Below are 18,259 nucleotides of genomic sequence, written 5' to 3' on the forward strand. Positions count from 1 at the left end.
AAGCCATTTAGTGTCACACAATATTTCTATTGTCCATGCACCTGCCTTCTTCCTCTCAGCAAGATCTACAGAGGCTTATTTACATTCAATAAAATGCTACACAAGTAACCTCCCACCAAAAGAAAAAAAGAAAAAAAACTTTTTTTTTGTGAAAACAGCTGCAATTGGTTAACACAAAACTTTGTAACTTCTCCTCAGTTAGTTAGGAATAGGTCTTAGAATTGAGGCTAGACATTTCAAAAAGCCAAGTTCTACCCAGTTTGTGCATCCTCACTGAAGACAGAAGCAGAGTAGCTACAAGAAGGCAAAATGTTATTGATTTGACTTTAAGGGTTACTGATCACTGGCCAATAAAAAATAACCTTCAGCGTGAAGGTGGTAAGATATTCTGGGGCAAAAAGAAGAGAAAAAGAGTGAAAGGTTGAAGCTAAGTTTGAAATGTGCAACTTAAGGTTTCAAAGCTAGTAGGGCAGACATTGGAGTCCTCTGAGAATCAGTTTCATTGCCACTGCCATAATATTGCAATGTACTGGAAAATGAAGACTTAACAATTCAACAGCTTTACAGTAGACCAGTTAAAAGTTTAGCAAGCTGGTACTCTGCCAACAAACTAAAAAGAAAAAAAAATCACAATCTAAAAAATACAGAGTAAGTTAAAAAACAAGGAAATAAAAAAGAATGCCCTCTAACGCACAGCTAGGAACTAGTGAACTGAATACTGGAAAGGTACTTTCGTGGACAAAGGCGATACTGCATTTAAAGTGCAACACTTCACTGTGCCACTCCCATACTGTGAAGAGAACAGACCCTTCCAAACCATCAGTCAGTCCCTGCATTGCATAAAAAAAAAAAAAAGCGTGCGCGGACACACACGCATGCGTGCACGCGCACACACACACACACACACACACACACACAAAAAATCATTCCTTCTCCCCTTCCCCCCCCCCCCAAACAAAAAAACTCCTGAGAAAGAGTAAGGCTGGATTAGAAACCCACTCAATTGCAACAGGCAAGTCTGATATTTGTTCTTAACACGTTTGCTGTCAGAGGTCAAAACTTTTCATTATGGCATCATGGTCAAACTTGAAGCTCAAGAAAGCTCTCGATGAAAATGCAAATTTGTAATGGCCATTGCATGCCACAGAGTGTCCCTCTCCGTGTTCCAGCAGTGGGTCTTCACTGGAGCAACACATCTCACATGCTGCATCTGCTTAAAGGGAGCGGGAAAGAAACATGGAACAAATTTAAACAGCTAGTGAGCAGTAAGTGGATCAACGACAGTATGCAAGGCTACAAGCCATGCACGAAACGCATATTCAGTGAACAGCTACAGTAAAGTCTGCGTCTGGTCATAAACTGTAAGGGCAAGTCGCACAGCCGTATTTACCAGGCATCTAGTAGCTCGGACAGATCTTAAAACTCATGACAATCTGGAGGCACTTTCAATAGCCAATTTTACTCACAGGTTTCTATTTTGCAAATCACATCTTAGTAAGGAGGAAATAATTGTGGCTCTATTTCCTGAACAGGAAGTAGAAAACTGAAAACACTCAAGAAGCTGTTGGACCAATCTGTATTAACTAGTGAAACTGTAGAGGGCAGGAAGTATGATAACACTTCATTACCAGCATTATGTTGATTCAGCTATTTTCTGAATCAAGCCTTGGTTATTTTTGCCCAGCAACAAGGTGAGAGCAGACAGTTTTCATAATTAATTAAACAGAGGAATTGCAAAACTACACAAAGCTGACAAAAAACAACAGTCTTCCTTAGAGGAATACTGCTTTGTAACATTTGGCAGGAGGGGAAAAAACAAACAAACAATCGTCTAGTGTCTTCAGCCCTAAATGCATGACAGCGGATGGAAATTCAGAGTGTACTTGCCTGTTTCAAAGTTATCTTGCAGTCTTCTTGGATTAAGCCTTTTTTCACATTTCTAGTTAAGAGAATGACCACATGTTACACATTTCATAAGAAAATTATTTATGTTCTTCGAGATATTGCTGAAGTGTCAGCTACAAGACACGTTGGTTACCTTTGCTTTGACACACCTCCTGATGCGGGAATTACGTCATTTACAACACAGAACACGAATTCTGTGATGCTGCTTTATCTAGTAAGCACACTCCAATTCCACCCAAGTGTTTCAGAAGCACACAATCTTGCGAGTCAGCCAATCACTTTTAAGATAGAGGGTTTTAAAGAAGAATTTTGAGCAATTTCTGAATGTTTTAAGCCAGAAACTGCTTGCATATGATGGTGTGGAATCAAAGTGGCACACGCATATGCCTGTTCTTAAGTCTGCCTGCCCTGAAAAGCTGGGGGTAGAGTATTTGCAAACAGGCTGCTACTACCACTTAGATTAGCATGCATTAAGGACAGAAACTTAAAACATCTCCAAAAAAGAATTAAGTGCTAGCACCATGGGTATACAGAGAAGTATAACCTTGTGCAATCTGTTAAGAGCTTCCTGGCCTTCAAATTAGGTTAGAAAACATTTCTGAGAAATGTAGTGTTTAAACTTTAGTTCATAAACTAAATAATCATGAAAACACAAACAAAACAATACAGAAATATTCGGCCAAGTCTATAAAGAGCTTGCACACTAACTGTGGAGGATTAACAGTTCCACTCATTTCTAGAAAGATCCTGCAGACTACCACCATCATAAAATACAGCCTTTTTTATAAAGCCACAGCATTTCTGGAAAGTCAATCCTCTAACTTTTCATTCTTCTACTCTCAGACCCAAATGCAGCTTAACCATTGCTTTCTACAAAAATGATTTCACAAGGAGGAGAGTTTATGGTTTCTGCATTTTTACATGAAAACAAAAAAGAAGGCAAGAAGTACAAGCCAAGATAAGAAAAGTCTAGCTTACAGCTAATAAATAAGAAGAGCTAAAGCCTGGGCAAGCAGTTCTCCACTGCAGTTCAGCTTGGGGCTCAGTTGCACAAAAGCCAACTGAGCAGAATTAGAGAACTGTAAAGACCAGTGGGGAGGAGAAGGGGGGGGAGGAGAAGATGTTAAGGAAGTAACTCAGTGAGTTCTCCCAGCCGGCAGAACTTTGGGGGCAAGGACAGTTACAACAAACAAGAGGTAGGAAAACAAGAATTCATACTGGCGTTTACATGCTGCTGAAGAAAGCACAGGAGATGCTGGCACACAACTCAAAAGTCTAGCTGATATCTCAAAATTCATGCCAGAGAAGAGGGAAATAATTAAGTATATACTTTATAGTTTTTTTATCTAACTGTTGAATAACAAAACTTGTTATTTAAAATAATGTCTGACATATTAATGTCTTATATATAATGTATACATAGATTTACAGTGACATACGTTAGCATATCACACTATAGTATACTATAACATGTTACCTGACAGGAACACAGAAAGCTGCAGGAGGACTGTCTACTGACAGAGAGACGCTGACGAAATTCTCAGCAGATGAGATAAGCCTTATTTCCGAAATGCTTACTTAATAAGGTTTAGTACGCTTACCTATAGATGTATGTACATGTAAGTTAAGAAATGGCACATTCCTACAACATACCTACTGAATATTCTGTTCAAATATATTTTTGATAGATACGCACTCCCGCTATTACTGGAACCTGATAAATGAGACAGCCACTACATGTTTCTTACCAAGGCGTGGTTTTGCTTAGCTGGTTGACTGTGGACTCCGTTTGTTCGCTTCTTTTGGCTGGGAGTGTCTTGATATTGCTTTCTGCCATTGCCCCTCAAGTTCTGACTCAGCCATTACATCCAAAACATCGTAGAGACAACAGTTTAAATGGCAGCATTGAGCATTATTGCACTGTGACACTTTCTACTTGTTAACTAAACCCTCCCTCCCAGTACCTCAAAACATTTTAATATTTTTGTAGACAAACTGAAGCACACAGAAATTAACAAAGCAACATGCACTCAAGTTACAAAAGTTATCAGCTCTTACGCAGTCTCTTGCATATTACAGATGCATTGCTATACAATAAATACAACGCAGTAAGTTCCCACACCCTGATACACACATACTAGTCGTATGCAGAAAACTTCAAAGAGGTATGTGAAGGACACCGAAGGGCGAATGCCAACTGCTGTGCAGATCTGAAACAACTACAGCCTGATACCCACCCCCTCCAGTGTCAATACCAAGCAAGCGAGTCTGAGAACTCCTTGCAGGAATATTTTTCCCCCTTTTTTTGCAAGTTTTTCTTTTGCATGTTATGGCAATAAAATTCTTCAGTTCCAGGGCAGAATGATGAGTCTGGAAAATGTAACATACCTTTATTTTTAAAACTTCAGACATCTCTGGATGATTGTATGGCTTCTGTGGCTGTTTTGGCTTTACCCACTGCTCTCCCGAAAAGCCATCTGTAAACACCTGCTGACTACAGCGAAGTTTGGATCTGGCACATGAGAAAAAACAGGATTTACAACACAACTTCAAGGCCATTAATAGAAGAACAGAAATACATTAAAGTTTTCTGCCCCTCCAGAACAAGCTGAAGTGTCAAAACTATAATGATGCTCACTCCATTCACCCAGCTTTAGCTTGCCTGCTGGCAGGATGCCCGTGCTCTGCGCAGACAGCAAGCTGTGCCCACCTTAGCATCTTTAATACGTCAGTGGTCAGTGCTCAGCTGACCCAAATTACTGCAATGTAGCCTTCCTCATAGGAATCCAGGTTTGAAGATTTGCTTCACACTTTTAGTTTAGCTGAGACAAGAAAACAGTAGGACTTGTTTCCCTACCAATCCTTTCCAGTGTTCTTGAAAGGTTTCGCTCTGATTTTAGACTGTTTTTCCAATACCCCTCTCAGTACTACTACTTCTTTAAAAAGTCTTATTTCTCTTATGGAAGTAGCAAAAGCATTGAACAAAGTTATCTACTCATTCCAATTGTTTTTTGGATTCCTATATATAGGACTCAATAAATTATCTCAGTTCTGACATGGTTGAGAATTCACCCTTCCCTCCATCCTCCCTCCCCTAAAAAAAGCACATAAAGACAGTAATTAACTTTCCAACTTGTTTAAAATCCCCCAAGATATTCCTGTTATCTTATTAACCATTCCTATTCCTGAAACAGGAATATTCAGAGAGAAAGCTTTGTGCAACCAGTGTTTGCTAGAAAGGCTATAGACAGAAGAATTAAACTGACCTGGATCTTACCTCGCTTTTTCCATGTTGAGCTTAGAGGGTGTGCTCCCAGTAGATGAAAATCCATTGTCGCTATCTGAGGAATCTCCATTCCTTCGAGAAAGCCATTCCCTCAACGGCCTATGACCAAGCAGATGTTCAACAAGATTCACTTACTAAAACAAGTCTGAAGAAATTAACCTGTTCTGAAAGGTACTGCCCTAGTATTTGGCTCATCTTGAACATACCTGATGAAGGGAATGGCCATAAAAAATTTGTTAGGTGCTAAACCTAGCTTGGACTTTGGGGTCATATCATTCCTGTGGCATGGTAATTTGTCGATGGAAAACCATTCGATATTCTGAAAAACAGAAAAAACCCACACTGCTGTAGCATTAGAAAATTTTACAAGTGCACCCCACCCACAATTATTTTCTTTAATTAAAAACTGTAACAAAAGACTTGAATTAACAGCCTAAAACAGCTTTCCACATAAGGCTAATTAATGACAAGCTATTTTTCTGACTGTAACTACACAATAATGGCTGCTACAGCACATATTCATTGTAAGATATATTATCTAAAATACAAAAATATATTACTCAAAATCTAGTTGCTGGATAGTTTTCAAAACCCAGAAACCACAACAAACCACTGTGTACTTGCCATAGTACAGAGGTAGCAGCTTTAAGTGACTTTCAAAGCCACTACTGTTCCTGCTACTTTTGAAGTGCCACCAAAACCAGACCACCAATAATAATTCAAAAAAAATATCAAAAGCAAGGAACTTAGTCTGCAGAATATGTTTCAGCTTCTGTTACAAAAGAAAAAAATGGGAAGAATACAGAATCTGTGTTAGAAGAATTTTTACATTACAGTTTTAACTACCGTAACTGTATACTTTGTAGGATATGGGGAGATACCAAGAATTCTGATATGCATAAAAACCTGTATGAGCTTTTCTATTAATTAATCTAGCCCCTAAACCCAGCTCCAGTTAAGATAAATAAATTCAAAAGAAGTTACAAGCTGAGTGAGTTTCTAGAACAATTCTATATGAATTACAAAAATGACATGCCAGGTTGAACTATATCAGGTGAAGAAAGTACTTCAACATGTAGACAACCATCTTTTGTGGTAAGAACTCTACATAACTTTGACCATGTGCACAGGGGTGAAGAGAAAGGGAGAACGTTACTGTACTTTTTTTTTAAAAAAAATAGCAGTTCCCACTCTTTCATTTGGTGTTAAAACTGTATCACTGCAGTTCAGAGTTGCATGCCACTCTACTTCTATAAAATAATTCTTTAGTGCCAAACAAAGAGTCTTGTCCAGTCAACCATTAGCACCTTTTCCCATTTTGAAATCTGATACCCTGGTCAGTGGCACCATCTGCATAAAAAAAATGGAGATAGCTGTTTTAAAGTGAATTGCAGTACTAGAAAAATATCCAGATTTCAAAGTTGATGGAGGTCACCCACAGTAACAAATCTTCCAGCAATTCTGACACTTGCGTATCTGATTCTCCAGTTCACAATACCTGTTAACAGCCTAGTGGTACACAGATCATCTCAGATAGGTAGCTCCCAGTGCATGCTCCCTCCCCAGTCTCCTCTTTCACACACACCATTCACTAAGTCAGACTGTGTTAGTTATAAGAGAAAGCACACAATACTTAGTTCCCTCTTCTAATATGCAGAGGACTGCATATCATCAATTAATAATTTTATCTTCAGTTATAGCTAGGAATAACATGAAATGAGTAACGCATACACCACTTAGGTGAAAAGGAGGAGAGAATCAGTGTTTGCTTGCACGTTTTAATGTTGTTTTCACAATTAATGGAGATGTCAGATAGGTGGTCAAGAATCAGTCTTTCCATCAGAGTTGCAAGAAGTTTGTAAGACCTTACAGTGATGAGATGCCATTTGTAACTAGTATTTGAGACATTCATCACATCTGGCAGTTTCATTATTTTACAGGCCAAAAGCTTTAAAATATATATATATATATATATATATATATATATATATATACACATACACATACGTTATATATACACACACACACATATATTATATATGTGTGTGTGTGTGTGTACGTATATATATTATAAAAAGAAAATTAAGAAAACACTCAACCTCTACAACAAAGCACCTTCACAATTAAACAAACCAATACATACCCGAATTTCCCTTCTAGTTTTGGGATTGAATTTTGTGTTCTTTGGAACTCCTGGAATGATGTACAGCCGTGCTAACTGATCATTAATTCGCAGCTCAATGTATTCTTCTTTGCAGATATAATCTTTTATGTCAAACCCAGTTTCTTCAAACACCTGAGAGGCATATAGATTATATGAGTATATACATTAAGATTCATCATTTCAAAAGCTATCATCATGAGGGAAGGCACAACTAGTTTTCAGATCTACACAGGAAAGCAGGTTGCGGTTAACAAAAAACAAGCTTTAACAGATATATGCCTATTAACTGAAAGGGTATTTAAGATCCTGTATACTTCACATTTCTTTAAGACAGACAGATCTATAATTAAAAAAAAAAAAAATTCGAAACAACCTTATTAAACTTTCATTTATCAATTCATTAATATGAATGCGGAGTCTCAAGCTGGTCCTTCACGCTGCTCGATGCATGGAAGTCTAATTCCCAGGAAAGGCTAAAGTACAAACATCTGCAAACTCTAGCAAGTTTTATTTACAGCTCAATTGCTCTGTTCATTCAAATGATCTTTTTACCTTATGAAACTCCTACCCTCAAGATATATAACCCTTTTCAAGTTCAGAATAAAAAACAGCAATAAGGTAGAATTACTTTGACTATTAAATTCAAGCTGGACATTAACACTGATAACGGGCAAATTTAAAACTACATTGTCTGCTAATCTCAGGAAAAGACAGAAGTGTTGTATCTGCTGGAGATTACTAGAAAGACAATGATGTTTCAAAAGAACATTTGTTAGTGTATTTTAAGGTCTATGTTTGCAGCAAAAGAAGGCTACAAGTTTCATTTCCAAAAATGGAGAGGAAATTAAACACAAACAAGAAGATACAATTAATAAAAGCAAATATTAGATTAGTTAGTCTCCGAATTAGTACATATGACCTTTCATAAAAAACAGGAAACAAAACATCTTCCTATATAACTACATTAAAAGCAGCAGTTAAAAAGAACAAAAACCGAAAAACACAAGCAACCCACAAAAAACATGCTTCTTCAATTAAAAAGAAGATGCCTTTCAATCTTATTACTATAACCAATATTTTCCATTCCTAAAGGATATTTCCAGATGGTTCAATTGATTTCAGGGTAGAAATTCATCTCACCAAGAGAATAACCCATTCAGTGTTACTTTGCCCTCATCAACACCTGAAATACTACTGAACTGTATTTGTATTGCCCAGTGAAGATGCCTCAAATTAGACCATGTACAGTGTCACACAGATACAGTTTAGGGCTTTAGACAAGCACTGACTCAAGTGCAAGCAGCTGAAAGATTTATGCACAGATATTACGGTCATGTCCACTTCTGGCAGTATCTAAACTTAGAAGAATTTGCCAGGTTTGCCACAGTAGCAGTCTATCCTGGAGAAGACAGCTCACAGCAAGAGCGTTACTCGCTCATGTAATTTAAAGCAATTCTCCAAATGAAAAACACATCAAAGGAGTTTTTGCCAGTATAACTGTGCCTGCATTAAGGCTGTTGATAGCATGACACAAACTAAAGGGGAAGGGATATTTCATGTTATCCTTTCCCAAACTAGTTATGCCCACTTTCAACAAGCCCTTGTCAACTGTGCTGCAGTCCATATTTTTTTGGTCTCCTCTCCCTTCAAGTTGCAGTCCTTCAGACGAACCTTAATAATACCTGCCTAGCAAAATTTTAATTAATATGCTCTTTTATGGGTGAGAAGAGATACTCACTGAATAATAAAGTTAACTTCATTGGCCTTCTGATCATCTTTCCTAATCCTTGAGCTATGCAATGACAGTCCACTGTATCTACAGCTCAGGTGTTTTACTCTTCGATAAGTCATACAATACTACATAAACAATGTTCTGCGCTCAGGAATCAGTAAGGAATCACATGACAGTTCACTTCACATCTGACTACTGCATAATAACGCACTGCTAAGATATAACACCTGATTTTGTTATTCCGAGTCCCTATGAAGTAGCTAAATGGTATAGAAAACATCCTCAGAAAGTCAGAAATAGTAAGTTTTTCATTCATCTGTTTTCAACACATACACATAGGAAGAAAACACATGATTTCTCAGATGCTCACGCAGTTCAGTCAAGAAGAAAAATAATGCATCTTATTACTTTCCTTCATCAACTTAATTCTTTCTCAAGATAAAGTGTATTACGAGACTCTCAGTTATAGGAACACTGAGTTTATAACCAGTAATATTCTTTTACAGGTTTTTTTTCAGTATACAACTCTAGTATAAGTTTCAGATTTCCTGCAGCAATAAATCCTGCAGATTATTTTTATAGTCTATTTGCCATATATAGTGATCCTTGGTCCTGTATCATTGAACAATTTAAAATAAAGTTCTTTGTAGGTTTTACATAACCTTCTACAACCTCCATCAACTTCACATAGCCCTTCTTACCTAGGCTCAATTCCCACTCTTCCATTATCTTACAGTTCTGGTGGCTCTTGCAATTAATATTCCAAAAGCCATAGAGCAGAAGAAATCATTAAGAACAAATAAGTTATTTACCTGATTTTCATAAGCAGATACCTAAATAAAATGTCTTATTATCTAACGCATATATCCTGCTCTCAGCAAGATTTCTTTTCTTTATCTTAAAAGAAAAATTCAATTTAAGAGAATCAAACAAAACTTACCTCTCTAGCAGCACAGTCATGAGGAGCCTCTTCTTTATTTACCTTCCCTTTTGGAAAACCCCAACCAGACTTTGCTAAATAGCCCTGGACCAAAAGAACCTGCAGAAAACAAGAAATGCAACTGTCAACATCCATTATTCTAACCAATTTCTAGGAAACCTCTTTCCTTTAACCTCACAGATAAACTTTTCACTGGATTGGTTCCTTCACTGGAGAAGGAACCAATCCTTAAGCAGTCATTACTCAGCTCTCTGATAAAGTTTTCTGTGTTCTGAGAGAGGCGGAAAAAAAAAGGAAAAAGAAAAGAAGAAAGAAAAGAAAGCAAAAGTGTACCTCATCTCCCATATTTTACACATACATTATATTCCTGTACACATTTCAACTGCATCATATTTCTGTCAGGTCTCTGTGAATCTGAACTGCCTCAAATTTATTTATTTATTTATTTTCAAGATGACTAAAGTGAATTACAAAAAGATTACTTTTGCCAGTTCACATCCCATGTGTCTAGCTAGTCCTTCACCATTATTTCCATACTTACATTTTCAAGTGTCTCATCAAGAATAATTGCACCATAGGTTGGCACTCCCATTTTATACTCCTTCCACTCATCTAAAACCTTCTGTACATCTTCACCTTGAGGCAGTAAAAAAGGGCAGTGATTGAAGAGTACAGCAGCATGTTAAGGATGCTAAATTTATCCAGTTTCCAATCATATGCAGTCAAACGAAGATACCTACTCAACATTTACAATAACCTTCTCAGAGTGTTTCCAGATATGTTCTCTTGGATGTGAAGAATATTACAGATTCTCACCGTGCAGAGGAAATACAAATAACATTTACAACTCTAGAACTTTGAAAGCAAATGTTCAAGTCCTTAAAAAAATCTTATCAAAATCCCAAAGACAGTATCAATAAAAATCCTTTAGTATTATATTTAAAAACAAATACCACAGCAGAAATAACATTCCTGGCAAATGTAAGCCAGAAAGAAAAAGGTGTAACGAACAAGTATTTTCTACTACACTATTTCTCTTCTGCTGCCTACAGCAGCACAACAGGAACTGCTTTAGTCTGAAAAATACTGCTATAACTTAAAATTCTACCTGAAATTAATCAAAAACTCTACATAGTATCTAGTAACCAAAAAATAATAACAATTTATTGCTAAAATAAGTACTTATAAGTACTGTCAGCCTTCCAAACCAAGTCTCTGATGTTCAAACTGACAAGGAATTAATTTGGACAGTGAAACCACAGATGATATTATTATAAAGGTTAGAACAAATAATCTAGTTCCATGTCAAAAAGGAATGGGAAAAGATTAAAATAAAAACACTTTCTGCATGTTGGTATGAAATTTATTTGTCAAGTTTTTTTTTCCAACAAGGCACTGATCATAGAAGTTCTGCTTTTTTTTCCAGTAAGTGTCAGGCCTGGCAGAAGACAGCCATAGCAGTTCAGTAAAAATGCCTCCTCCTCCCTATCAACAGGACAGTTTCTATGAGAATCCTGCAGCAACTGCCAGAACTCCCAACAAATACATACTGCTTTCCATTGGGGAACATATACCACCTTTAGCTACACTCGCACCAAGTTTTTCAGTGAAAGGCTTTAAATAAGGAGAGAGCATACACTGAAGAGTTCCAACAGCTCATGTGAAACCCACCCAGTCTGCCAACCTGCAGCCATGAGGAAAAGTGAATAATCTTCCTTACTTTCCACAGTTCCTAAGCAGCAAGAGAAATATCTCTTCTAGAAGCCACAAAACTATGGGAGCACTGAAAAGTTAAAAATCATGTCTAGTAGATAATCACCAAGACAGGAACATCTCCTGTTTGCATTCCATTTTCCTGTTGCAAATACAAGATACAAAGTTTTACTAACAGTACGTAGTTTGCATTTTATCCACAGAGTCTAAAAACATTTATAGTAATAAAAAGGATATCAGCTTTAGCAAAGTCTCTTATCCCACACTGAGGTAATCCTGGTGTGTTTTGCATGTAGAAATCCAAGTAAAACCAATGGGCGAGTTCAATCTGAAAACATACTCTGATTGCATTGTCTCTCTCTTCACTTGGAATGTGCAAAATAAATCGGCTGCCAGGAAAGAAAGAAAAATAAGATTAGACAAACCTATTGATTTAAATCTAACAATGAAAATGCAGTACAGCAGCAGTTTTCCTAATCTCTGAGTGCAGAGCAACAGATCTTCCTGGTGATCTGCACAGCAAAAAGTTTTCATGTGAAAGTTACAGCTTTTAAAATTAGGAAGGAAAATGTGTCATGAGGTCCCAAAACTCAATTACAAGTAATTAGTAAGTAATTTAACTGTTGTGAAAACAAAGAAGGTGAAGACAGCCTAAGTAAATGGCTATATTGCAAAAATTAAATAATTTTTAAATGCCCAGTAAAAAAATTTCACTGAATTCCAATATATTTCTTTTGAGCACAAGTTAAAACACATTCATGTATTTTTTTCCACTAAAACACCACAGTAAAATATCATTTTTTGTAAATTTTATAGTTTATCTAATTCTGGCAATATGATCTTATTCATTTCCTCAGTCTGAAGTAGGAAGTGGAAAATTGGTACATTTTTCACATCTATTTTACAGGTACCTCCAGTTTGTACCTCCCAAAGTTAAAAGACGAGGCAACAGTAAGAAAGTAAGAGAAAGAAAAGAGAAAGGTCAAGCAATCCAAACCCTAAATTAAGGCTCTGCAATAAGATGCTACATTAAGATTGTGCAGCTTCTACTCGTTTATCTAGGAGCCACAGAGTATAACTCAGTAGCAAGACAGTATGATGAAAAATGAAATGTGCATGTAAGTCTTGTTAAATAAAGGGTCAGAGCAGTCCTGCTATTGAAGCATACATATAGATTAATTTGCCAGAACTAGAATTGTTATCTTTGTTTTCTGTAACTCTAAAACAGCCTAAGAGGAACTCTACAGACACTTGAAGACATTCTATATCTGGCTTTAGCTTGCGACTTGTTTTTATATGCTGCCAAGTAACATTTCATCCTCTGAAAAAGAATTAAGATGTAGCAGTTTTATTTACTAGCAGGTAAAAGCCATGATAGTTTTAAGAAGTTTCAGTGAAAGTGACATTAGATTTTTCTTTTTTTTTGGGGGGGGGGTATCTTTCAAGGAATGGCTTTGCAATTAAATCGTTTAACAATAGTCACCACCTATACCTGATCCTCACACAGATCTCTGAAGTGGAATATAAAAGTCTACTTATTACTTCCTACAGTTGAAAAATGATTATTTTTAAGAGCTAGTTTATACTGGTTCTTCATTACAGGCCTCAGTGCTATAGAATTTCAGTACCAGATTCTGTGAACTCACAGCTATGGATATTTGACTCAGAATATAGCACAATGTTACCTACAGTAATGGATGAATTCCACATCGGAAACAAAGCCTATAGTCTGAGTCTTTCATCTGATCTACTTGATTTACTAAATCCAACACGTAGGAGAATTTTTAGTAACATGCAGTAAGAATCCCATCCCATTTAAGCTTAACTATAACCTACATAATTTTACTATATATTCCACTGCTGACAACCTGGCAAACATTGATGGTAATTAGTATCAGAGAGAACGTCCACTGGTACACATTGTTTTCTCCTACACAAGGAATCAATTTAATAATTTCCCTTTTTCAAGTAAACATTTAATTTGGTGCTAAATGCTATACTTGCTACTAAATTGCCAACCTCTACCCCCAGCAAAATATATCATCACAGAAATACTGCAAACCACACCTTGTATATACAAGAGCCTAATTAGTAACATTAGGCCATAAACCATACCTAAGAACATAATTTAGGCCTTCCTACAGGGTAAGTTTATATATGAAAATTAAGTTGCTTCAAGCCACTACAGATAATAAAAAGGAGATTTAGCCCAATTAATCATATAATTTAATGGTATTTCGTAATTTAAGATCAAAATTGTTGAATACAAGAAATCCACAGTCATCCTGCACAATGCATAAGAACTTAGAACCCAAAGATAAAACTAAAATAATAAAAACATATCACATCCACCCCTCACGTCATACAAAATTAAGGTATCAGCTGAGGTGTCTTTGGTGCTGGCAACAGCCGTGAGAATTACCCGCAGGCACTGAACTGTAGCTGCCCTGCCCTGAACAATGGAATTATTACTTAGACTAACTGGCTGAATTAGGTGGCACAGCTTCAAATGATCTGAGGACCTATATATGAACCTCTTTGATTGTCTTTTGAGTGGGATCAAAGAAAAGTGATTTGGCTTGAAGAAAAATCTACATGCATTTTAATTCAGCAGTGTGTTATATTGACTACCTCTACAACCACTCACAGTGGTCTTTTTGTCACAGAGAACAGTATCAGATAACAAGCAGGTCAACTGCAAATACAGGCAGAGGTACTTAAGTTGAGCCCTCCTTACACAAGAGGGCTCTGCATTTAACAGACACTTTTCTACAGAGAATCCAAGCTTCAGGTGAAAGGAAAATATACCTGTCCGAAGAGAACCCAAGTCTGAAAGATACTCTGACACTCTCAAGATACACAAAGAGAGTGGCTGTGTTTTGTGGACATCTAAGGTTTAACTGAGCTTCTTGGTTTTAAAGTGAAATAAATGTATGTGTTATATATAAAAATATATTCACACACACAAAATCCTAAACTACTCAGCAAGCTTGACCTGAGATCAGATTTTTTTTCTCTTTTTCTTTTTAGCTTAATAAAAGAAATACACATTTTTGCCATCTCCTAAAAATTCAACAACATTATTTAGACTTTTAGGTGACACACTATACAGTCCATATAGAAAAAGTAGAGATTTTCTAAGGGTCCTGTAACCTCCCAAAGCTTTTATTATACTGAAATTATCATAATATTCTAAATATTGAAGGCTCATTTGCCAGCAGGACTAACAACAAAAAAATAGTGTGGGTTGTGTTAAAAGATGTTAAATCTAATGTAAGCTCAATAACTAAGGAAAAAAACTTGCAAAGCTTCTCCTACTAAAATTTCCACATCATACAGAAACCGAAGATTGCAGAAGTAACAGATCTTCTAATATTCTGTTTACAGTTAACCACCCCAAGTGCATCACCACTGATCTTCCACTTCCTTACCTCCCTTGAGCCAAGGCCTGCATGGTCCTCTCACTTCTCCACTTTCTCTCTTTGTCAAAGCATTAGAGGCCAATTCCCCTACTCCTTTCAGTTGCTCTGCCCATGTCCAAAGCAGGGTAATATATTCGAAACAGGGCTGATCTGTCGGCAATAATGGAAGACAAGCCCCTAACCTACCAATTCGTAGCTTTTTTTTTTTTAATTAAAGCCACACCAATAGATTCATGCAAATACCAGACAAATCAGCATTTTAAAGGTAGAATATGACAGCAGCTCAAATGGAACACGATTACACAGACAGTGGGACTAAGCCTGAAACAACTTAAGATCCAGATTAGTCATGTGCCCTTCCACCAGCTTCCCTGCAGGCAGGCTATTTCAGTTCTAGAAGTATTTGAATTCCCCCTCCTGATTCTCTGGAATAGTCTTAATTCATTCTTTATATGTGAGCAGGCATCTAAAGGAAAAGCCCTGCCTCTGAGGGGTCTCTTTAGGGAGCTCAGAACAGACGTTATAGACAAACAAACATGTTTCAGTGGCCAGACTTACAGAACTAAAATTAGTACCTATCCACTGCAAACTTTGACTCTTGCTTAGATACAAAATGAAACAGTAGTGCACTGAACAGGCCTGGTTTTCTGTGGAATTCTCAATTCTAAGCACTCTCATTCATCTGAAAACAGTAATTTCACGCAAGTGGACTATCCTTCACTTCTGGCAACCATTTTCTGTTGCACGTAAATACTTTAGAATCTGTTCAATGTAGTAAGATACAAGGATTATTTCATGTGTACACCACATTCAGTTCTGGGCATCAAATTCTGGGGATGATACAGATGAATCAGGAAGTCCAAAAGACAGCATTAGTGATGATCAGAGGTTGAGATCATAAGAAAACAAACAAAAAGTTTCTGTGTCTTACACTATGAAAACTTACATGTGTAGCCTTTAGGATGAGAAAAACTGATCACTCACTCTAAAAGGATCGGCAAACAATAGAGAACAATTTTGCAGTCATGGGTGTTCCTTGACCCCTTTTTCCCCTGTCCCACCAGACCCCTCTTTTCTAGTAGAGGTAGATCAGCAGAAAGGACTCCTCATCACCTATCACCCCATCAACCAAACTAAACTTCTGAGCTATACGCATCACGTTAACTCATCACAACACGCACTGTATGAACCTTACGCTTACAACTCTCCTCTCACTCGCACAAACCTCGCCGATGCAGTTTTACTTCCTTGGCCAAACAGTACGAACTTTTGAACCTCGAAACACTGGAAGAAAAACATGAAGCATCCTCTGCTGCTCCACCCCCCTCCGCAATATTCTCGATTTCTTCCGCGCTGCTCATTTAGCGCTACATCGGTTTTCCACTCCGGTGCCCACTACAAAGCAGCAGGTACCTTCCGCACCCCGCCAGGGGAGCTTTCAAGAGGCTCCTGACGCGGCAGCACCTCCCGCCAAGACGCCGATGCGGCCCCCGCGCACGCACAGCGCGAGGCTCCTCAGCAGCGCCGACCCCCTTCCGTTTCGCAGCCGCCGCAGGAGGCCCAACACCCCTTCCTTCCCGAGGCTCCCGGACCGCCTCCCTCCCGCCTCGCCCTCCAACCTTGCCCAAGAGCTCCAAAAAGCCCCGAGCCGACTGCGCTGCCGTGCCCAACGGACGGGCCCCGCGCGCACCGGTGGGAGGGGGGGAAGCCGCGCGCGCCCCCTCCCCCCTCAACGGCCGCGCGCCCGGGGCACCATGGGAGGGGGCGCCGCCGCCGCCGCGGGGGGAGGGGGAGGGAGCTGCCCAGCCGGGGCTGCCCGGTCGGCGGTGGCCCGAGCTACCTGCACAGGTCGTCCAAAACGCTGCTGGGGATCTCGGCCCGTTTGGTCTCCATGGGGAAACGCGGCTCATCCCGACGCGACTGAGCCCGAACCAAGCGCGGCGGCACAGGCGGGACTGCGCGGCGCCCGCCCAGCGCGCGGAGCGGCGGGGCGGGGCGGGGCGAGAGCGACAGCCCGCTGCGCCAATCCCCGCGTGCGCACCGCGCCGCGGGCCGCCCAGCGGGCCCACGCGACTCCGAAAGCAGAGCCAATCAGCTCGGGAGATATTGGGGCAAGAGACGAATCAGCCCATGGCGGGAGCGAGCCAATCGGCGCCACTGCGATCGCCATGCGCGCTGTGCGCCTGCGCACGGCAGCCCCGGCGGGCGGCGCGGCCGCCATTTCAGCCGGTGCGGCGCGGCGCTCGGCGACTCGCGGCGGCTCCTGGGGAGGCCCCGCGCCGGCTGCGGCCCCGGGACTCGCCCTCCATCTTCCCAGCGGCCCGCCGGGGCTTCGTGCAGGGCTGCAGCTTTTATGCTGGGTGCCCGGGCTGCTCTGCTGAGCGCCAAACGCCGTTCGTTAAACGATGTTACCTCCTCGGGCCCGTGAGCGCGTTGCGCAGCTGTGCATGAAGAAGTAAACTACTTTAAATCTGTCTTTGCTTCGTTCTTCTCGTCTCAAAATCACTTTAGATGAGGGGAAAAAAAAACATTTGACAGCTGATAGGCTTTAAACAGATAATACAAAACATCAGGTACAGGAGTTCTGTTTTTCATTCTCATTACCATAAAGATTTTAGGCTAAAGTCATAAAGTTTAATGATTGGGGATATTTAAACCTCACACTGTAAATAACCATAAGCACAGCAAGTATTTTTAACTCAAGACTAGAGGACAAAAAATCACATACCAAACAAAAACGTTTCCCAATTCACGTTAATGGAAAATAATTTCTGCTGCAGTTAGAGCCACCAGAGGGTGCCCACTGCGCAGTTCATAGAAGCTGCATGAAATGGTAATGAGGATACAGCCCTGTCTTAGGGAGCTACTTCCCTACTGTAAGCCAATAGCTGCTCTTGCCTTTGACTTCAATAGAATTTTAAAGCTTATTTAAAGCTTATTTCTCAGCCTTGTTTCCTGAGTGGCCACGGTATGTCTGTCTGTAAACATTCCCCTTTGAAACAGCTGCGTCCATCTGTCTATGTGCTGCTTGCACCCTGCTCTGTTCCTCACCGAAGCACCCGAGCACTCTCAGACTCCACTTCTCCATGCCAGCTGC

At 39.4% G+C, this 18,259-nt stretch overlaps 1 protein-coding gene across 2 annotated transcripts; it reads right to left on the reverse strand.

The window, feature by feature from the left end:
- Positions 1 to 955: 955 nt before the first annotated feature.
- Positions 956 to 17,136, reverse strand: DCP2 (decapping mRNA 2). Of its 2 annotated transcripts, none has more exons than XM_062599760.1 (11): positions 17,003 to 17,136; positions 11,978 to 12,129; positions 10,569 to 10,696; positions 10,028 to 10,126; positions 7,335 to 7,487; positions 5,398 to 5,510; positions 5,183 to 5,290; positions 4,294 to 4,417; positions 3,654 to 3,755; positions 1,888 to 1,939; positions 956 to 1,210 (listed from the first exon to the last, which is right to left on the reverse strand). In XM_062599760.1, exons 1-11 carry the CDS (start codon positions 17,053 to 17,055, stop codon positions 1,047 to 1,049), a joined length of 1,248 nt encoding a protein of 415 aa, XP_062455744.1. In that variant the 5' UTR covers positions 17,056 to 17,136; the 3' UTR covers positions 956 to 1,046. The 2 variants fall into 2 exon arrangements, with proteins under 2 accessions (XP_062455744.1, XP_062455743.1); XM_062599759.1 differs by lacking the exon at positions 17,003 to 17,136 and adding an exon at positions 16,388 to 16,566.
- Between the last annotated feature and the right edge of the window lie 1,123 nt (positions 17,137 to 18,259).

Source organism: Rhea pennata, chromosome Z (assembly GCF_028389875.1).
Source record: "Rhea pennata isolate bPtePen1 chromosome Z, bPtePen1.pri, whole genome shotgun sequence".
In the NCBI taxonomy this organism is placed as follows: domain Eukaryota; kingdom Metazoa; phylum Chordata; class Aves; order Rheiformes; family Rheidae; genus Rhea; species Rhea pennata.